General features: G+C 31.1%; 1 protein-coding gene across 1 annotated transcript; it reads left to right on the top strand.

Moving 5' to 3' along the window:
* The first annotated feature begins 10,770 nt into the window (after positions 1–10,770).
* On the top strand, positions 10,771–21,859 carry LOC134701381 (anti-sigma-I factor RsgI6-like). The gene is made up of 13 exons (XM_063562560.1): positions 10,771–11,027; positions 11,475–11,620; positions 14,021–14,113; positions 14,521–14,677; positions 15,763–15,808; positions 16,057–16,221; positions 17,476–17,531; positions 17,750–17,887; positions 18,974–19,145; positions 19,469–19,576; positions 20,743–20,958; positions 21,136–21,349; positions 21,770–21,859. The coding sequence occupies exons 1-13, from the start codon at positions 10,840–10,842 to the stop codon at positions 21,805–21,807; spliced, it is 1,737 nt and encodes a 578-aa protein (XP_063418630.1). The 5' UTR covers positions 10,771–10,839; the 3' UTR covers positions 21,808–21,859.
* The last annotated feature ends 2,146 nt before the right edge of the window (positions 21,860–24,005 follow it).

The raw sequence follows: 24,005 nt of genomic DNA, 5'->3' as shown, positions 1-24,005 counted from the left end.
AACCAATAAATTTTCAGAAATGAAACTTTTGTTGAATGAGAATTATATCAAGACCATTTTGAGCCAAATTTTATCTGTCTAGGAGTTTGCATTTAAAATTGAGGATTAATACACTCCATGGTATACTAATTTAAGATTTTCAGAAAACCAGGGGTTATTTTTAGTGGTACCTCCTTTCGGAAGCTCTCTTCTTTCTTATATGATTTAGAATGTATATTGAAAATTGGCATGCAGAAAGGTGACACCTGTACAATTCAGGATATACCTAGTTTCTATGAAGTTAAACTTAAGGTAAAATATTTAGAAAGCTGTGAAAATTGCAAAATTTGGTTGAACAGATAGGGACTTTTAATTGGTGGTATGACACCTATACGATGATGGCTGATGTACCCATATTTCGACTCTTTTATTAATTGTGACTGTTTATTTAACGCATCATGAAAATATAACGGAATTTGATGAGACTGTTATTGAAGTGAGAGGGTTAGCGCTATAGAACCAGGTTTAATCCACCATTTTCTACGTTTGAAAATGCCTGTATCAAGTCAGGAAAATGACAGTTCTTGTCCATTCGTTTTTGATGCGTACTGTTATTTGATATTGCCATGTGGTTATGGACTTTCCGAATTGATTTTCCTCTGAGTTCAGTATTTTTGTGATTTTACCTTTTAAAAAACCATTTACTCAGACATTCTAATGAAACTTATTAAAAACAATTACTCTTGTATATAACATATCAGCAGTACGCAGAGTAAAACAATTAAAATAAAATATGTATTATAGTGTATTTCATTCATTAATCCTCCAATTCCTTCACGAGGTGGACTATTCCTGTCCCAGCGGTGATGCATCCTGTCTTGAACTTCATAATCATTGTTAAATTTAATAAGACACGTATATTTCTAGATAATAGAATAATAATTTTGAAGAATTACCTTCTACAACATAATGATATTTTCAATGGATTAAAAAATGTTTGCTTCGAAATTAAATTCTGCAAAATTGGTGAAATTAAAGAAATTGAAATACAAAGGGATACAGGGGAAAAGGAGTAAATTAAAGTAGTTTTTTGCCGCCCGGCATACAGACCAATTCTAAGGGAATGCATCCGCTGGCTGGCGTTGGATACACAAATACACACCCACGTCAGTCATGATCAGAATACTAGGATCGTCAAATCCGAGACCAGAATTTGAAAATATGCTTGGCTCATTTCACATTGAATAATTTCCAAAAGCTTTTACCGAAAAAAGGTCTGTAAAATCATGTAAATTCGGCAAAATCATTTGTTTTTTAACCATTCTTCATAAGTGATCATGTTTATTATTTTCAGTCTTAGAAACTGTCTTTTCCTGAAAATCTGTTTTCTCCGGAGATGCATTTGGTCCGTTTTTAAGGTGTCTCACGATCTAAATATCTTAAAATAGAAAAATAAAATAAACAGATGGGGTCACCGTTCATTTACGCTCACAATCTGCCCTTCGAAAGAATCATACATTTTTATAAAGTTGCTTTTTTTCTGTTGTACTAATAGGAGAAAAAAAGGGAATATTGAAATAAAAAAAATAACTTAATTACAGAAATCGCTCAAATTATACAAAAGATTAGTTTAAGTAAAACTTGTTTGAAAATAATAATAAAAAATATAGGTCACCGATGAGTTAAAAAAGATCTTTCAATTTTAGTGCCAAAAAATGGCATTTTTGCACCGAAGGGAGATAATTTGGAGCTATTTCAATGATATATACATTTCAAAAGTCATCTGGTGCCAACACTAAATAGTTTTGTTGAATGATTTTTGTACCATATAATAAAGTAACAATTAATAAAGGTAAAAAATAAAATTCGTAATGAAAAATAACTGTTTAATTTTTTCCCAAAATATTTATACCCGCGAGCCTCCTTAAGCAGCGTTTTTTTTTATTATTTTGTTTTTATTTAGTGAATATTCTAACGTGCAAGGTTTTAAATTAAGTTACAATGTCTGCTTTAAGGATATAGTGATCTGAGTTAATTGGGTTTTTTTTCTCATTTCAGTTGATATCTGTTTAAATATCTTGTGTCAACTTCGACGTGTTAAATCTTTTGTTTAAAATGCACACATGATATGACTAAAAGCTTCAATTTGACCTCAACTGGAATTTTAATCTGATTTGCAAATATCACTGTCAATATTTATTGAAACGATAGTTTGTGTATTGAGTATAAATATGCTTATTATAAAGTTTTATAATGTATAAAAAGTTTTGTAAACGAATAGTGACAATTCTAAGAAAAAGTATACACGCTGTATTTTTTTTCTTTTGAATTCTAAGTTTTCCTCCAAAAATTGTATTATAAGTTTTAACTACTATGTTCTCTTCAAGTGAATATTAAGGTAATAAATTAACTTCAAGGTATATCTAAAATATGATCCTTTAATCTTGGTTTTTAAAATTTCTTTTTAAAAGTCGTTAGATAAAACATTGTGGTGGGATGCTGATGTTATAAATAAAGAAATAGGCTTTTAAAAAGATTACACTTGTATAGGGAAAACGGTACTATTTATTTTGCCATAGGCGACAATAGTAACATTTTCTAAATTTACCAGTTTTTACAATAAAAACCTGGATAAAACAGTTATGTGTGGTGTTAGTACTTTATTACTCTATTTTAAAAATTGAAGCCAAATAGTATCATGACCAATTTCCAACGGAGCTTGTTTATGTTATCCATGCCCGCTGTCATTTTACAACAAATTTATGAAATTTTTGGAAGCCTTTTCGAATAATTCTCTAGAAAATATTTCAATAGGTTTTAAAATTTATATTGTAAATTTACACACTGCAGTTATTCATTGATAAATAAAAAAATATATATTGTACCCTTACATCCAATCCTCCTAAGTTGACTTCTTTCACCTGTCTTGGGTACACAAAAGGCCAAAGTAATGCTGGGAAAATGTAATAGTACCGTTTTCCCTGTACAAAATAGTTTGTACTATGTTATCTAACTGATGTTTATTCCTTAAATTGCACGAGGTCATGTTATACCCTAAATCTTGATTGTCACTGAACTTTATGCAAGCAACAATCAATCTATCTCGAATTATTTATAATTATATTATTTTTTTTTGTAAAGTTTGTAAATTTTAATCCCATTTAGATTATTTATAGCTGGCAAAATGTTACTGTTGTAGTCCAACCATTTCCTCTAAGCGTGCCAGTACAAAAATGTGTATCCCGGTATAATTAGCCCGTTAGTTCATCAGCAATGGTCAATTATACTGCACTTCATCAATTATTGTCAAATTATTCTCGTCCTCATCATATATGTTAAATTGTCTACTTGGTATTAAGCAAGCAATAATCAGGTTATAAACAAAACAATATACATAAAACGTTATTGTTTTATATAAAACTTCAGCAACGAATGACGACAACGTTTAAACTTGTGAAGTATTGATAGTTTCATAAAATGTAAATTATTATGATTGCCTATGACTTAACTTTACAACAGGATCAACATGACGTGGATGTAAGAAACCATATGTATATTGCCTTCAGCAATGAGCAAAAATCACACCATATAAACCCTATTAAAGGTTCCGGAATCATAAAATTTGAAACAATTCAAACGATCAAACAGACGACCTGAGCCATTACCATACAACAACACAGTCAGGCAAGTATGACGAATGTGACCTACCAAATTTGACTATTAACCGGATTCGTAAGAACATAAGCAACACGACGGGTGCCACATGTGAAGCAGGATCTGTTTACCCTTCCGGAGCACCTGAGATCTCCCTTAGTTTTTGGTGGGGTTCGTGTTACTTAGTCTTTAGTTTTCTATGTTGTGTCTTCTGTACAATTATTTGTCTCGTTGTCAGTTTATTTTCTATTTATGAGTTTGACTCTCCATCTGCTATCTTTCGTCCCTTTCTTATACAAAAACGACCAACGAATGTCAGGCACATGGTTTGGGACAGGCCCATTAGGAATGCTGCGGGATTAAACATGTTTTTGACCGATCAATCTATATTATTATCTTACTTTTGTTTTACATATCGAACTTCGTGAACTTCGACTGTTGTTTGCTCTTTGGTCGGGTTGTTGTTTCTTTGACGCATTCCCCATTTCCATTCTCCATGTTATCATAGATAGTCTTTGTATGTATGACCTTGAGCAATGCCAACACATAAGTAACAAGAACTATCTTTAAAAAAGATATCCGACGTATTTAAATTTGAGAATGTTTAAAACTATCATTTCGATAACCTTTCTGTTTTACATTCATGCATTCACCAAAAGCCCGCGGAAATCTAACATGCGTAGGTGCGTTCTAAAAGTCATGTACGTTCGTACAACAAAGTTTACATTAAAAATTATATAATTGTCCCGAATAAACAGCTGTCATGAATGCAAAGAGCTATTGGAGAAACAATAATTTTAATAAAAATATAAATCTTTGTAAAATCTAGTTCAAATATTTATAGTTTTTCACTTGCTTTTCATCACGATATAATTAAGGAGACGTTTTTTTCAAACACAATCAAATCACCCACCATGACCGCATTTTATTCAATCACAGAAAGGATTTTCGGGCATGCGTATTCTGTTGCCATAGTTAAGCGTCCTTAAGTCCAAAGGGCACAAACCGAAACTATACCGACTACGTCGGAAAAGAATCGACATGATGTAGGACCACATGTATTCACAACTGTATTTTAATAAATCACATGAGAGTCTTGTAAATAAGTAAAAACAATACCTTTGTTCAGCAAGTCTTAGAGATGTGCAATTATTGATTGATAGGTGAAATCATATTTTCATCGCTGTGGTCTGTTGCACGACATCACAGTTGTAGCACACTGCAAACATATAAAAATAATAAGATATTAACAAATGAGATTTCAATTTAAATTAAATTTAAGCGAAATTATCTCATGAAAAAAATTCAGGAACATTTAGGGTAAAACAATTTAAGTAAGACTAACTGCTCAGTTGAAAGATGAAATGCGTGATAAGTATCATATGGCAAACTGGGAACGACATGAAGGCATATTTCAAATAAAAGTAAAGGTTCAAAGGAAATATTGCAACAATCTCAGGCAAATTTTACATTAAACGTTTCTTGCTGTACCGATCAAGACTTTTGGTTTGAAAAATATGTTTTAGTGATAGAACCACATTTTGAACTATTCTCACATCAACCTGAAATTATGTCATTAAATCCAAAAGCACCTTGGAAATATTGGAGGCGTTCGTACATGATATAGACAGAAAATTCACTCGCCAGATGTCAACCAACTACTTTTTCTGTGTCCTATTTTTTTAAGGACATTTAGGAAAACGTATTATTCTAACAATTTAGACTTTTCTAAAAATAAAAATTTCTAAAGGGTACGTTTTAATTAAAATAATCGAATTCCCTTTGCAACATTTAATCTATTCCTACCTTCTGAGTATATTTGAGGAAAGTGTTTCTCTGTAGTTTCGTTGGAGCACACCCGTTATTGATATCCTCTTTTATGCGAATACGATAGATTAGCAATCGTTTGTTGAAATAAGTTTGACTAAATTAGCTTGCTCATAATCTTGTGATATGCGTGGTAATGTTTATCAAAATTAGCCAAATTAGTTGCCACACAATTCTGTCATGCAGTTTAGTGCAACCACGGGAAACTACGACATAAGAGGATTAAATAAGGCACTGTATTACTTTCAAAATGACAGAAAGTAATTTTTTTATACGCACATGCATATATCTTTTACTTTCTCGAAGTTACTTTTCAGCACGCAGACGACTTTTAAACAGCATATCATGTTTAGCTCCTACTAAATAAAGCATATAAAGCTAAATTAATGTTTAGTGCATGTTTCGGTCATTTTGTTCTATGACAAGTCAGGAATAGTCCTAGATAACGTTGTTGAACCTGGACATATTTTTTAAAACTATATAAATGTATTAAATATAACGATAACTTATAATTCAATATCTAGAAAGATAAATTGTTCAAAAATTAGACAAACCGGTATAAACATGGAACAAGGGCCTCTAAGAATGCGATTACAAATACGATTGTTTAGTAAATTTGGCCTGGTGGTTGTTCTTATATAACTTAAAAGTTATAGTATCACTATAGGAGAACAAAATAGACATTTTAGTAGTTTAATCATTTCATACAGAGTATCTTGAAGACATATAATTGTTCATGATAAGAATTTGAGAAGTAGTAAAACCTTTGATATAAAACGAGTCTTGACGTCCATTTAAAATAGCAAGAACTACTAACAAACAGATCAAAAATTGGAATAAAATGGCAGATACAACAAATCAGATATATGACGGAGGATGATCTATAATTTCAATTTAGAAGTAAAATCCAATACAAGCCGAGAATATGTTTATCAGGATTGAAATCTTTTGAAATTTTACCCTGTTGCATGTCCAGGCAAAGTTGTGGAGGGGGGGGGGGGGGGAATAATCAAGAAAATTCAATAGCGAAATTAAGAAAAGGAAAGAAGATCCCGTAGCAGTATAATAGAAATATTATATACAGCAGCATAGTGATTATTTTTTTCCCTAACATATTCTCAAAAAAAACCAGGGTGGTCAGTCACTAAAGTCGAGCGCAACCTTGTTACAATATACTTAAATTCCTACTTAAAGTCTTTGACGACAGACTTCACTTGTTGATACATTTTTTTAATATGTATGTGTGTTATCTAGGGTAATTATTCTTCAACATTTTAAACCCGTTAATTCAGTCTGGCCTTTTACGACATAATAAACTTTCGAAAATAGTCTAAAGTTGATAAAAGCATATACATTAATCAGCCTAATAACTAGTTGATATGTTTTCAAAGTACAAGTTTCTTTTTCCATTCATATGATGCGATGTGGAAACAAAGTGTGTCATCCCTACAATGGTGTGGTCACGTTAAAAAAAATAATAGAGATAATTTTGTCAAAGTAGAATCCTGACAGTCACCCTTTGTGGAATGCTGAATCTACAAAATATGTTTTCCGACTTCTCCAGTCACATATAGATTATTAAAGATTGCAGTTGTCATAATAATATTGAGAAGGAACTTGATAGAGGATAGTTCCTGCTTAAATATTGTTGACTGTGGCAATTTGTTTTGAGCCGGGTAAAAAAGTTCGGATTCAGCTGGTAGCATTTACAGTTAGATGTCCGTCTTCTTTTGGCACAACGTCAAATCAAATAAAAAGAAAACTATGCAGTTACAAAATGGCGTCGTGGCACCCAGAGTTTAGGGAAGAAATGGATAAGACGATATCAAACGGGGTAGAGGTAAGAAAAAAAAACACAAAGAAAACAGAACATGATTATCGATGAAACATTTAAAAATACTTCCTTATGCAACTTATTATAATTGTGTACCACTTTCGGGATTGTTGAATCGAAAACATATTTTTTTCGGAAGTTAATTACATCAAAACTATTCAGAGTTGCAGCTGTCACAATAACATCTTTTGTAACATAAAAAAATTTCCTTATTCTCAAATACATCAAGTTAACATACAACATTTACAATGTTAAGATTGTTTAACAACAAGAAATAAAAATACAAAAAATACAAAAACGAATGTCAATACTGGTAGATTACAATCCAACAGGGCATAACAATGTCGCGATAAAGCACTACTGTAATTGCTTGATATTGATATCGGAGACATTTTTAGTTTTCAGATTAAAAAAAATGTGTTGAATTGGTTTTGTTGCTGTTACAAACTTTCGTTTACGAAAGTAAATTTCTTTAGTCTTCTATGTTGTGTTTGTTAAACTGTTTCTTTTATTCGTTTGTCGTTCTTAGCCATGACATTGTGAGTTTGTTTTCGATTTATGTCTCTGAATATCCCTTTGGTATTTTTTGCCTCTTTTTCAGTTAGGCATTTTATCTTTAAATTTCTCATGTGAATGATAAATAGATAAAAGATGATGTGGTATAAGTGCCAATGAGACAACTCTCCATCCAACTCACAATTTATCAAAGTAAACCACGAGTTAGAAAAGTTTGAATTTTTATTTCTGTGAAAGCTTCATTTAAAGAAGAAAAATATGAATTCATGCATTGCACTTCTATTATAAGATCTTAAAAAAGGTATACATGTAGTGACTCCTTTAGCGGGAGTACTAGTATATTGCAGTGACATTGTACATCTGTCAAATGCTGCACAGGATGACTCCAAATTTAGCCAATAACTTGACATTGATAATTGTAGTTTGTGCCTTTTATTTTATCTCCCGACAACATTTTTTGTTTTCTGATATTTTTAATTGCTTCTAGTGTTATATAATTTATTATAGCTGATTTTGCGGTAAGGGCATCGATCATTGTTGAAGGCCATACGGTGACCCTTTGTTGTTAATTTCTGTGTCATTTGCTGACTTGTGGAGAGGTGTCTCATTAGCACTCATACTACATCTTATTGTGTAAGTATGCGTAGTACGTATTCTTTTCACTTTAGGAACCGGAAGATGTAATTCAAAATTCAAGTAAGGGTCTAGATTGCCAAGTGATACAAATACTAGTAGTTCGAATTCTATTACAATGGTCACTAGCCTGTAAATACTAAGACTGTGAGTTTGATCCCTGTTTGTGGAAATTACATTTGATTTCTATCTTAGTTAACTAGGTTTAGAATATTTTCTGTCGCAGATCTTTAGTTCTCTCAGCAAACTTGACATATTATAAATGTGAAAAAGTCAGTCCTCCAAGTTAATTTCATTGTATTGTTCACACATGTATGTAATAATTGTATCTCATAGTTATAGTTATGTATGTTCTCTATAACTATGTACAAACAAACAATTGTGTTTTCTTGACAAAAAGCATTCGACTTGTTCTTGTTTGGGTTACTATCGATTGAAATACAGAAAGTATAAGTAGTAAAGTCTATTTAGAGATATCTTCATTGATCTAAATAAATGTTTATTAACGGTCTTTTCAAATACTAACATAAGCCACACTTACGAAACATTTACAATGAAGATAAGAACAAAAGTAATTACATTGCATGTATATAGTGTAACCTGCTTCTAACGACACCTGAGTTTTCCAACATCCTGACACATTTTTATGGGCCCGAAATATGCCTATTGTTGTAGAAAAAAACCTGAGTATTACGACACTGTGACCAGTACCCGATTGTGTCGAATAACACAGGTTACACTGTATACTTTATAAGATTCATCGGACAACAAATAATAACAATTTAAAACCATCCTTCGAAAGTAAGCTCATGAAAGTTACGATTAATTTACAAAGAATATTAAAGTTTCCCTTATTTTAGCAATTTGATACAGGATACATCGTGCTTGATGATTTTTGTCTATGAAAATTGATTTTGGTCGAGGAAAACAGGGTTAGTAGACGTTGCTTTCAGTATTTATGTGTATAAAAAAATATGAAAAAAAAAATTATGTGTTTAATTATCTCATAAACTGCCCTTTAGTATAATACAATCAAAAAGAGAACAAACTTGCGGTTCACAAATATAAAATGGCTTCAGGTTAACCGGAATTCGAGATAAAAAGAATATGGCAAAACCAAAAGGGCATGTGGTAAAAAATAAATTGTAAGCCTGAGTAAACATATGAAATATTAGTGTTCGATAAAGCATGTAATATGAAAACCTGACGCATGTAATTAATTATCAAATGAGTGTATTACCCTTTGTAGAATGTTGAATTGACAAAATATGTTTTCTGATGTCATTTTTATAAAAATATTTAAAATTGCAGCTGTCACAAGTACAACGCACTTCTCGAAAGACTGGTATCTTTGATGTGTTTTTACATACAAAAATCCATATCTAAATATATTGTTACATTAAATCAATTTTCTTTATTAAATATTGTTTAATATACTTTATGTGATTAGATTGTTGAACAACCATTAAAAAAGATACTCAATAAAATATTGGAATATTAACAATATTGGTAAGATTTTAGATGTCTTAATTTTAACAAGTGTCACAACTCATTTTGATAATGATGTTATAGACATTTTTTTGTTTTCTGTATCACGTCAAGCCTCCAAACATAACAAATATTTGTTGTCTATTAAAAAAACGATCATCTTGTTAATTTCATGTTCTGAACCTTTTCTTTGACCATTCATTATTCAAGATACTTGAATCAACGTTGGCAATTCTTTTTTATGAAACAAAGCAGGCCAACTTATTCAATTATGAATTAGGAATACTTGTGTTAAGTGTAGAACATTCATTTTTTAATACTATTTCAAATGGAAGAGTCTTAAATTATATGTGCTCTAGAAAATCTTTGGATTTTGTTAGTATTCACATCTGATTCATGCAACTTCTAGAATAGATAGTTTTACAATAACTTTGAAGCATGGATTTGTTTGCTGATACATTTAGATAAAAAGAGGTTTCGGGAAGCACTTGGAAGAACCATGAGTCGGTTTCACCAAAAAACTTACGATTAAGATTGATCGTAAGTTGTGAAAAATTCAGTATACTTACGATAAATCTTATTCGTATTTTGGTCGTGGTCAATATGTTAAATAAAATACGAAAAATTTAACATTTAAAAAGAACGGTGAACAAGATTTTTAGTCACATACAAAATAAAAATAAAGGAACATAAATAGTTTGAGGTTGCATCAGATGTTTGAATTGACAAATTAAAAGTCTATATTCTAAACTTGTTTTTATTTAATTTTTAGAAATAGTTTTCTTTAGTTTACATCGTTGTATGATTATTATTTTTTGTATTATAAAGGCACATGAACTTGTGAGACATTTAGGAAGCAGTAGCGGTGGCGTACAATTTATAAATTACGTACATTCAACCTGGTAGACATGATGATCTTCACTTTGAATGTTTTTGTTATATACCTGAATGTTAATATTCTCTGGGCAGCAGATCTATTACGGAATCCTGACTTTGAGCGTCGGAATAGAATTAATCCATGGGTGTGCCAGAGTTGTCAAGCCTCAGTTGTAGATACCAGCTATCATGGCGATCGAAGCATCGAGGTGACAAATAGGTATAATTATGAGAAAGACATGCTAGTCTCTGATCAAATGAAATTTATTGTATAATTTCATCAGAAGGTTTACTATTTCTATACAAAATCTGCGGACACATATATTGAATGTCCAGCTGTATGTCGAGATGGCTGCTCGGATGGTTATTTTCTTTAACTAATACTACATGTAATAAAAATCAAAAAGAGTGCAAATATTTTACAATTAAAATGTCAAAGAGAACCAAAACTAAAAATATTGATTAGCAGTGTGTACCTGTTTGCGTTTCAATGATACAAATAATTTATCTTCAATTACTGATACTAAATCTTAAAATTTTTAATCAAATAATGTGTAGGACTATTGCCATATGCCGTTAAATCAAATATATATGTGCAAATGCTGTTCGACAAAATCAAAAACTATATACTTGATAGAAATATAATTGGTATTTGTTTACGTTACAGACAAAAATTTGACTCAGGATTGACCCAGTCCTTCAATGTAGAGGGAGGAAAACATATAAAATGCAGGGCCTTCATCAAGGTTCTTAATTTGCCACATGGTAAAATGTCGGTAAAGGTAACAATGATGAGTATTTTTTCTACGGATGGTGAGTTTTGATTTCGAAAGTGTTATTCATCAATTTGCGATTTTGCTTTCCTTATTTTTCAACGTTCTAATTGGCGGACTTCGATGCAATATTCGTATGCGTTTTACTATTTTTTCAACTTTTAATAATGCGCGAGTTTGCACTGTAGGAATTCAATTTACAAAGGCACGGACTATATTATATGTATTATCGTTTCGTGTGTATTTTAGTCGCGACGACATCTAATCAACTATCGAGTTGACCTCAGAAGACTGCATATATAAACGATATAAACATATATATAGATATAAAAAGATAGCAAAATCGTGCAATTGATTTTTTTAGGTCGGTTTAATTTCATTTGTTAGGTAAAATATTAAATGTTTATCATCGTTTTTAGCTGTATAAGAACAGCTTATGTTGATCGACTCAGTCAATCAAATGATTTTCTTTTGTTTCACTTTAACACCTGAACATGTATATTCATGTAAAGTTCATCTTTAGCTGAGGGATTAAATTGATGGTCACTTGAAAACGGATTCAATTACGTCGACTTATTTACTTGCAAGTAAATAATTTATGATCGATGTTTCGTAGTTCATTTTGAACCATACTTGCTGCTAAAAGCAAATTATTATTTCACTATTTCACTATTTCACTTTCATTAATGATTGAACAAAACAAAAATCATATTTTATATTTTCTATATATGTCGTATAGCTAGTTCCCCTTTAATAAATGGTTCACACTGTCCTTGTATGGAAAATAAACCGCAAATGTGTCATTAAGTTTGGTTTTATAGGGGCCGACACGGTTACAGGTGTGAACTGTACTATGCATTTCTGCCCATGTCATCCCAAAGTAAAATAAAAAAAGATCCTACATTTTTAGCCATGGCGTTGTCAGTTTATTTTCGATCTATGAGTTTGACTGTCCTCTGGTATCTTAAGTCCCTTTTATACCAACGCTTCAGAAAGCTGGAAGGTATCATAAAGACTGACATCATCTAAGAGTTACAAATAATAGATGGTAATTGTTATAGGTAAAATATTGTAAAATTAAAAATAAATCAATAGAAATACATTACTATAGTATACAGTTCGCCGACGTTAAACACAGTAATTTTTGTGCATACTGAATCTGAATTCCCGATGTTTTAAATCACACATGTACGTTCACATGTATGTTAGCTAGTTGTAGGTAATAATATACTCCCGTTTCCTAAAGCAGTGGTGTATAATGAGGGGAATTCCGTCGTTCGTCTTGCGTCCTTCGTTCAATTATTATGATGGTCTCCTGAACCGCTGAACCGAATTTTGTTGAATTTCATAGTAGTCAAGTTAATCAGGAACAGTTCGGATTTTAAAAAAGAAGACAGAATAACAAACGATTGGACAGTCGGATAAATGCGCCCTACCCCACCCCTTCCAAACGAAAAACACTTTATACCAACGCTTCAGAAAGCTGGGAAGAATCATAAAGAATAACACTATCTAAGAGTTCTAAAAAATGGATGGTAATTGTCATCTAGAAAACGCTATAAGTTTTAAAAAAAATAAACCATTGGAAATACATTATAAAAGAGGGACGAAAGATACCAAAGGGACAGTCAAACTCATAAATCTAAAACAAACTGACAACGCCATGGCTAAAAATGAAAAAGACAAACATAGAAACAATAGTACACATGACACAACATAGAAAACTCAAGTTAAGAATAAACAACACGAACCCCACCAAAAACTAGGGGTGATCTCAGGTGCTCCGGAAGGGTAAGCAGATCCTGCTCCACATGTGGCACCCGTCGCTTATGTGATTACAAATCCGGTAAATAGTCTAATTCGGTAGGTCACATTCATGAAAGGGAAGTGGTTGTAGTAACGACGTAAGGAACATATCCGATATCATTTGTGAAACAGTTATTCCATAAACTTCGCCAACGTTAAAGATAGTAATTTTTGCTCAAACTGAATCTGAATTCCAGACGTTTTGAACTACACTTGTACGTTGAAAAGTATTTAGAAAACTTTTTGGAATTTCGGTCCTCCATGCTCTTGAACTTCGTACTTTATTTAAGCCTTTTTGTCTTTTTTGGATTCGAGCATCACTGGTGAGTCTTTTGTAGACGAAACGCGCGTCTGACGTAAAAAAAAATTGATCCTGGTATCTATGATGAGTTTATTTAGCTAGTAGTAGGTAGTTATATACCCCTGTTTCCTAAAGCGGGTGTAATATGAAGATGATTCCGTCGTTCGTTTATTCTGTCCAACTTTTGCATCCTGATGTTCTCCTAAACCGCTTAATATAATTTTGTGGAGTTTCACGGCTTATCTCACAGTGAGTACCTCTACTTTCTGTAATAAATATATACATGAACAATTGTCTACTGAAATGTTTAATAAAATAAAGTTTTAATTAAAGGAGTAACCAAATATGAAGTTATTGGTGTAAACAAATATTTTCAACCAAAATACGGGTGGACAGAAATTGGTGGAGATTTACTTATTCCTCAAGGTAATGCCCCTCATGACCTACCTCAATTCTGGTAAAAGCATACTGTCTGACACAAATTAATGTATGTGTAAAAATATCTTAGACGCATTTTTCCTTTCGTATTGTCATATAGTATTTTTCGATTTTTATTACATATATTATATGACTAATTTTGCATTGGACTTGATATCCCCTTTCTACTGAATTGATTCAATTGGTTGGATACCATATCCGCCATTTTTTTTTATTAAAACAATAATATATTAGTTTAAATTTCGCTAAATTTCTTTGACTGCTATTATTTACATAGAATAAAAGTGACTAGAAAGATACCCCAAAAGCCGGATTGGTCAACCAAATCTGTATAGAAATAACTGTGAATTCATTTACTAATCAATATGTACAAATGTATATGCATTATGTAACAGGAACATCCCGTGTAAAAATCTCAATTCGAGTAGACGATCCTTCAGTGAATTATCTCTTGGATTATTCAAGCTGCACATACATTAATCATGACGTTAACTGGAAAACTAAGGCAAGTCAAAGAATTAATAACATTCGAAAGGGATCGCTAACCATAAGGTAAACATAAATAAAGGCAACAGTAGTATACCGCTGATAAAAACTCATAAATCCATGGACAAAAAACAAAAACGGGGTAACAAACTAAAACCGAGGGAAACGCATTAAATATAAAGGGAGAACAACGACACAACACTGAAATGTAACACACACAGAAACGGACAAGCTTCAGACAAAATCCCACGAGAATAACAAATATAACATCAAAACCAAATACATGAATTTGGGATAGACAAGTACCGTGACACGTCTTATCGAAATGTGAATTTACACTAAAAAAAGGAGAAAACAAACGACGCAACGTTAAAATGTAACAACCCTCATTTTTCTGAAAATTACACATCAATAACAGACGATTTCGATGTTTGCGACACTGTCAATATCAATCTTAAAAAACATTTCTTAATGAAACGCAATTAGTAAATATAGACAATATAAATCAATTGAGACAAAACAAGGCAACGGACAACAACTTAGGGAATCACATGAACTAAAAAGTAATTGACCGGATGCATCCCCTGCTATGCATGTATCATCATTCGTGCGAAAAAGTGCATTGTTCTCGTTCGGCGGTCTAGACCACTCGACCACATTCGCATATATACTAATAATTACATTAGATGTATGTTTCATTAAAATACGTTATTCTGATTGGCTAACTGCACATCACATGATATTCCTGAAACAACTGCATTACACAATAAAATGTATCAGTCATGATGACACGAGGTCCCACAATAAAGTGCACAGGTGAATCAAATAAAAACTTGATAAAAATCGTGTTTTCATGATCCCAGCTAAAAAAAGGTAATTATAAGTATTGAATGCTTCTTTTTGTAACTTTATAGGGTTGTTAAAGCGTTAACCGTGCGCACATTTTTTGTACAAAATGTACTTCGGTCAACCCTTTTGCACCCCAATAAAATTACAAAACGAAGCATTCAATTCTTAAAATATTATTTAATAGTCGTATTGTTACTTTGTCACAGAATATGAATCTATATATCATTAACTGTATATTGCAATTGTATACACACTTTCAACAAATACCTGTTTATATTTCTTTTTTAAATTTCATATTGCAGCCTTGCATCCAGTGAGCCGTTAATTACTAGTGATCTAACTGTCCAGGTATTATCAACTTATGACCTTTAAATCTGAAACAATCAGCAAAATTTAAGAGAAATATTTCAAATTAATATAAAAAACAAAATGAAACAATGTCCTTAAATCAGTAACTGTCAATAAGATATCAATTATTTCAAACTGACAGTACAACTGTCTTTTCATACATGTATATATTTATTTTTGAATATATGAATAGCATTTATGTTGCTGTCAGAACACTAATTGAATGTGTTTTTATTTTGTTATAAAAGATAAAACAGACAAAGAGTAAGTTTGCTTTTGGAACTGCTATAAAAGCAGCCTTGATCACAGATACTAGTAGTACATATAAAACTTACCAGGACTTCGTGTATAACAACTTTGAATGGGCTGTTACAGAAAATGCATTGAAATGGAAACTCATGGAAAAAACAATGGTGAGCATCAAAAAATCAATCACGATCACGTGGTAATTCAGAATCATTATCAAAGAATCCTTGTACATGAAAATAATTTTCATATATTACACTTACATATTTCTTGTCTGCTAAGATATGGCTTTAAATGGATTTTTTTCGAAAATTATATACACCTGGAAAAAAGTATGGCAACACTTATATTGTAAACAATGTGAAAAGACATGTTTGTACAATGTATATAATTTGGGTTTTACCAAAAAGTTTTTTGTTTAAAATTAAATGTGTGTTATAGGCTTACATTTCTGTCAAACTTAAGACTAGAAAGACGCATCATTAGAGCTCATTGAAAAATCAATGTTTTGGAGAAAAAAATTGTCATACAAAAATTGCATTTTCGCACAGCTGTTCTGTCCTATCAATGTAGGTGAGTTAAAACAATGAATTCAATTCTTAACCATAAATTATACACATTCTACATTCATGCCAATCTATATTGTTTTCGCAAAACCTTTTTTCCAGGTGAACATAAAGATTACTGAGTTTTGTCTCAGGACTATAGACATTCGATATGAAGCAACACTTTAATTTCAGTTTATATTTTAAGAGAATTTGATTCAGTTTGTAAATAACTTCTGACCAAATATGATAGCTAGATGTTTCAACAGGAATTGTAATAAAAACCAAAGATGCGAATCATGAACCACAAGTAAAACTTAATCTACACTTAGCATTAGCAGTTCATAATGAATGGAGGATATATAATGATAGCTTTGTGTTTATACCAAAATGTAATTGATATGAATAGCTGATTTCAGTCAGTTTGCTTTGAAAATGTGAAAAATTAAATGTATAGTATAAATATAAAAAAAAAAAAGTTGTTAAACAAACTGTACAGTCTCACATCGTCTGATGGATGATTGTTTCTTTTGCAAAATCTACTTATCTGTTATATTTTATTTAACCAAGTTGTCTTTGTTATCTCGTTTTTATACAATTCTATATCTTATCTTAATTTTTTGTTTATTAGTAAATTATGTTAGATGTAGATAGGATAAAGTTATAAATCTTTTTTCTGTTATTTCAGTTAAAAGTTCCATAAATCAATTGCATTTCAACATTAAAAAAATCAGTAAAATCTAGACAGATCACTGGCTAAAACAATAAAAATAATAGTTAAACAGTTAAATAAAATACAGAAAGTAACTCTGAATTTTCCATTTATGTGCATCCAATAATAATGACACTATTTATAAAACCAACTTTATATTCCAGGGTAACGCTGATTATGCCAAAGGTGTTGATGCTGTCAACGTTTTGAAGGCTCATGGGTAAATTTCGTTTAATTCTTTTTACAACAAATAACACATGCCAAGTATATTCAAAATATATCAGCAAGCAGAAGTTCCGGATGACACGTGATCACAATAAAATTTCGACAGTGAAGAGGAATACAAAGATCATTCGGTGGAATTAAAAAATTAAGAACATGAAAATATACGTTACTATTCATGCTTATAATATATATCAACAATTTGTTAATTTGTAGTATGAAAGTCAGGGGACATAACATGTTTTGGGGTGTTGATGGTCACTCTCCAGCCTGGTTGGACGGTTTGTCATCTACTGAGATACTGCAACAAATGCACACGAGAGTTAATGGGATGATAGCTCATACATATGGACTGTAAGTTGATACTTTTGTTTTATTTCCAAACTCAACTGATTTTCATCATCACGGTAAACCATAAGGTGAGGAATTAAGCAAAAATTCTTTAAATGAATAATAAAAAAAACATGAACTGATAATAGATGATTGGGAAGGTTTCCATCGTTGACTTATAATTTGTCACTTACCGCGTCCGTCCCAATCATTTGAAAGGATTTCACCGATTATTTATCAACGGACTCCAGCTAGACTTTTTATTATTTTATGCAGGATGTAGATTATATAAAATAGTTATCAAAGGTACCAGGATTATAATTTGATACGCCAGACTCGCGTTTCGTCTACATAAGACTCATCAGTGACGCTCATATCAAAACAGTTGAAAAGCCAAACAAGTACAAAGTTGAAGAGCATTGAGGACCCAAAATTCCAAAAAGTTGTGCCAAATACGGCTAAGGTAATCTACTCCTGTATAAAAAGGTTTCAATATTTACAGAAAATTGATTTCCTTCTTCACTTTTCATGCTAGAATAATGAAAGTATACAGTGTAGTAAACTATATTAAAGTATGCATATCTATGGATGTTTTCTTTAAACTTTCTACATACGACTGGATATCAAAATTTGTCATTCTTCGTTAAAAATTACACATGAAGGATACATTGTTGGTCGGTTGACTTCGATGGCAGTTTTTAAGGTAGAACTTTTATATTATACTATCCAGTTTCGCATGAAAAATATCCGTCAATTATCTCTTCAGCTTTTTTTTCAATTTTGTCAGAGATATTGTCTCATTTATCTGAGAAATTTTGCTTCTGATGTCAATCTTACATTTCTTCGTTCGTTTCACTGCACTAATTCACAGTTTCGACTAAGTGTAAGTTTTGTCACGTGCTACTTGCTTTGACATTAAAAAATGTAAATTGTATCACAGATACTGCATGCAAAGAAGAAGAACGTCTTCACAAACTTTTACTGACACTAGGCGTATTGTTGTGTAAAAGTTGTATTTTTTAATCATTTATCAGGATATAATTATTGTAAAACTATCGTCGAATAAATCAGCTCACATTTTAATTTTTAAGACTTGTTATTTAATTACAGGTTAGAACATTGGGATGTGAACAACGAAAATTTACACGGAGATTATTTTGAACAAACAACTGGACATTCAGACATCACCAGGGAGATGTTCAACTGGATGTATTCATTAGAACCGAGTGTTAAGCTGTTTCTGAATGAGTTTAATGTTGTGAATTCTCATCTTTCTACAACGGTTTGTAGAGCAATCTTATGTTGAATATTGTTATGTTGATTCCGAACGTGAATTACTTAGCATGATTTTACAGTTATTTTTTTAATTGATATGTCAGTATTTCTTGAAATACTTTATAACATCCAAATCAAGCATAAAATAAATTTTTAAAAAAAATATTTCAAATCACACGTAGCTTATATTATATACAATTTTAATCATATGGAAAAAAAAACGAGATGAGGAAGTTTTCTGCAATCTTTGTAATTTAAAATTACTTTTAATATACTTTTCAACATGACTGGATGTAAGAATTATCCATCAATTTATTTCTATTTCAACAGGCTTACAAAATTCAAGGAAGAAAATTCAAAGACAGTGGTGTTCCAGTATACGGGATGGGCGTTCAAAGTCATTTTAAAACCAGCCAAATAGATATGAATGTTCTTAAGGTAAATCATATATATAAATGAAGGAGTCGTGGAGTTATACCATAATGAGACAGCAAACTAACTATACAAACTATTACAATGCATCTTGAGGTACATGCATAGCATATCAATTTACCAAAACCAAATTATTTAACCTGATAATGTCCTACATTTTAAGATGAAAAATAGCACAAAAAAGGGATTAACTTTTCAAGCTTCTCGTCTATTATTACGGTGTTGCAATTTTCAGCAATTTGCGTTATACAATGGCAAACATATACAATCAATTAAGAATAGGAATCTTAAGACGAACGTCTCAGTACTACTTCGGTTGAAAGAGAGAAATAAGACTTTCCATCTTATTATGTATCAAGTTTAATTGAGATTCATGTTTGCTACTACTTATTCTGTAAGTTTCTGAACCAAGAACATAGATATTATACAGTGTATATTTGTCATAATTATAATATTTTTGTTAATTTTATCGATCTTTCTGCAATAGGCGTGATATATAGTATTTTATGTTCATTCAATAATAGATAAATCAGATAGGATGAAGGTCAACTATATTTCAATGTCTACATTTATACTTTCTTTCAAATAAAGGCAACAATTTAGTTTTATATTTATATATTTATACTTTTGTTCGATGTTATGTCGAAGCAGACATTTATTATTAATTTTTCTTACAATAAGTTTCACGTAATATTTGTAACAACAAACAGGTTTTTTTTACATGTTTTTCATGTACTTCCGTATAACGAAACCTTACATATATGAATGAAAGGGAAGAAATCTCAATCTGACATACACGAATTCCACAAGTAATCACGTTTCCCTCAATCCTCATATTATAAACTGTTATAAAACAATATTCATCGAAATACCTGTTTGTATATTTGAATGTTAACATTTGTAACATTTTTGCATGGTATTAAAATTATTTCAATTTCATGTATTCTACAATAAACTAAAAAATAAAACTAGATGATATAGTTTATACTATATAATCTATTTTAATTTGTGTATTTATGTTTGTTATTGTCGATACATTTTGATTCTATTTTTTTGGGAAGACAAATATATTGATTGTCCTTATTTAACTAACATTAATGGATACTGGATTTTCAAATTGTATTTGTACTCATGATATATCGACTTCTAATGAAATGTCTTATTTCTTTTAGTATAGATTAGACAAAATTTCACAGAGTGGACTTCCGATATGGATTACAGAATTAAGTATTTTAGAATCTAATGATGGTGATAAAGCATCAGCGCTAGACGATGTAATGACGTTGTATTTTAGCCATCCTGCAGTCGAAGGAGTCCTCCTTTGGGGATTTTGGGATGGTGCTATAAATAAACAACTGAACGCTTTAGCAACAGGAGACAATGTAACGGTAAATATAAGATATATATCTAGATGATTTAAATAACCCTGTATTGGAAAAAAAACATATGAAAATTTCAAGGTATGGAAGTTGAAACTTTGAAGTTTGAAAGAGAAAAATTCGGATATTTGACATATAAATTCATTAAGTTTTCACTAACAATAACATTCTTATTAATATTCACAGCCAAATGCAGCTGGCATCAAATGGATGGAACTATTTCATCAAAGATTCAGGACTAATGAGTTACATTCTTTTGATGGTTTAACTTCAATTGATACAAGAGTATTTCTGGGTGAACATGAGTTGTTGATAAAACACAACGGCAACGTCATACATACAGAAACTATATACATAGATCAAGGTGGAAAAACTGCTACTGTACATTTACAAGGATCAGGTTTGTAAACAAAACCATTTATTTATTTATATTTATGAAGAAAACCTAAAAGAAGTGCATCCTCAAGGCTCATATTTAAGGAAATCATTTAAATATTATAAGCAGGAAAAACAGAAATAAGGCCCATGTTTGTACAGCGACCATTTATTGATATAATGATATGGAAAACTGCTACTGTGGATCTACACTACTCTATACTATCCAAAATCTTGAGAAGTTTTAAATAAATTAAACAATACAAACACTATTACATATTTGAAAAAGCTTGTTCCTGACTCATTTAAATTTGATTCTAGGAAATTTTGCACACTTTATACGTTTCAATTTTAACTTTGGTTAAGTAACTCTCTATGTACCTTCCCTTTTGAAACTAATTATCTTCTAACCCTTTAATTAACAAATTACACATTTTTATTACAGGTAGCAGCTTTCATGTATCACATGTTGACTTTGAATGATAAACAAGGAGTATTGGTCTACAAATCAACAAACTGATATTATAAATTAACATAATCAGTATTTAAAAAAAAATATGTATTCCTGAATTCAGTAATAAAATTAAAGCCTTTCATTTATCTATTCAAATCAGAACACTCATCAAAGGTACCTGACTTATACCATAGTACGCCAGAGTCACTTTTCGTCTACACAAGACCCATCAGTAGCGATCGAATCAAAACTTCTAGGAATTTAATAGTAAATAGCGAAATTTTCTCCTAAAAAAAAAATACTTGTACTTTCAGAACAAACATCTGTGCTTTTCAAATAGACGTCTTTCGAATTCGTGTACTTTCCTGCAAATTTCCTATATCACAATGTTTTTGCCATTTCGTCACAGTAAGAACTGATTGATCAATGGAGTCGTATGCGCCGATTTACCTCGAGAGTGGGGAAATTTCAAGAGTCTTTTAAACAACACTTTGATTGATAATGTCATGATTTTTAAAATTTGCTAGTTTGATATTATATTAGAACCTACCGCCTTTTTTATATGAAGGACTTACTACATCTATCCAAATATTTGACCAAACAAAAAGAGGTGGAAGGTACCTGGGGACAATTTAAATGCATATGAAGAAGGTACACTAACAAAATCATAAAATGAATTGAAAAGAAGATTTTGTACATTTGTCCAAGCTCTGATGCATTAACTTTTTTTTTGTCATTCATAAGGGTTCTATTCTTTGATTTTCAATGGCACTTTTTAAACATAACTAAATCGGCATATCATTTGAACATAGGCTACGATGGATGTTGATTTACGTTGGAGGTATATTGTAACATCCCATATTATTTACATCTCTGAGTTTGCAATAAATATAGATATATCGAGAATTTTATCACGGTATTGATGAGGCACATCATAAAAGAATGCATGAACTTACTTTTCTTTCGATATTTTGGAAATATATTTTGTCGAAAAAAAGAACTAAACTTATTTGAATATACTTTTTTGATGCCTTTACTCGTTCTTGTGTTTTTGATGTTATAAGATTTTCTTATTCAACTTTTTTTGATTTCTCGATTTGTGTCATTGCTGATGCATACTTCTTCCTCCCAGTTCCAATACCATTTCGTGTGTCTGTTGCATTTTCATACTTTCAAAATGACCATGTAGCTTCCATTGTGCAAATATCACTGATTCCAGTCCTGCCTCTTTATCATACATATATTTGTTTGAAAAACGAGTCTTGAGTGTTTTTTAAACATATTATTTATAAAATAATAAAAAACAAACAAACAAAAATGAATCTTCTCGAAAACTCAACTGCGAAATAATAGAGATTTTTTTAAACAAAGGAAGAAAACAGCCTTTATAGATTTATTTCGTCACCACATTCGTGCAGACATTGTGTAAGCAATCTGTTCAGTAAAAGCAACCGTAGATTACAGATGTTCAAATCTCACAAATCGACTAGGACGAAATAAACAAGATCACAAACAAAAAGTAAAGAAATTGTATGCTCTCCTGAAGTAGCAATTCCAGATTCAACGACTTGGTAAACGACTCCTCCTATGCATATATTACCGCCATGACAATCTACACTCAAAATGTCGCAATCGGGGATCGGAAACCAATGGTAAAAATTACAGATTAGACAACTATAAAGATTAAGATATGACCCTTGTATAAAAGTCGCTATTGATTTGAGAGACCTATGTTTACCTAATATATGCGTTTCCTTTGCTCACACATTGTTGTCAATATAATAGAATTATATACGACTGTCATACAAGTGAGAGATTTAGGTGAATATAAAACTAGGCTTACTCCACCATTGTCTAAGGAAATGCATGTGCATGTACCATTTTAGAAATATGACAGTGATTTTTCGTTCGTTTGATGTGTGGAACCTTTTGATTTTTGCCATCTGATCAAAAATGTTCCGGTTTAGATGTCCTTATAATTCAGTATTTTGTTATTTTGCTTTTGACTTGGTTGGCTACTTATCTTCGTTATCATGCCCATGTAACACATACTACCTTTTTACATAAAATCTTAAATATTTTCATCTACTATAAGTATCCTATAGATAAATAGAACTGCATTATAGGACGTATTTTTAGCAAACCCCAATGGCAGAATCTTCTGATATCTAGATCAAGATAGACTGAAAAGGATACTTCGATTTGCAAATATGATGAGATGTTTGAC

This window comes from Mytilus trossulus, chromosome 1 (genome assembly GCF_036588685.1).
Source record: "Mytilus trossulus isolate FHL-02 chromosome 1, PNRI_Mtr1.1.1.hap1, whole genome shotgun sequence".
In the NCBI taxonomy this organism is placed as follows: Eukaryota; Metazoa; Mollusca; class Bivalvia; order Mytilida; family Mytilidae; genus Mytilus; species Mytilus trossulus.
Note: the sequence above shows the minus strand (reverse complement) of the source record. Positions and strands in the feature narration are given on the sequence as shown.

What these genes read in the sequence shown, in the direction of transcription:
- LOC134701381 (XM_063562560.1), top strand. Translation starts at nt 10,840, where the DNA reads ATGATGATCTTCACTTTGAATGTTTTTGTTATATACCTGAATGTTAAT. An exon ending in AGCATCGAGGTGACAAATAG is followed by an intron (nt 11,028 to 11,474) that starts GTATAATTATGA and finishes TTTACGTTACAG; the next exon opens with ACAAAAATTTGACTCAGGAT. An exon ending in ATTCTCATCTTTCTACAACG is followed by an intron (nt 19,146 to 19,468) that starts GTTTGTAGAGCA and finishes CTATTTCAACAG; the next exon opens with GCTTACAAAATTCAAGGAAG.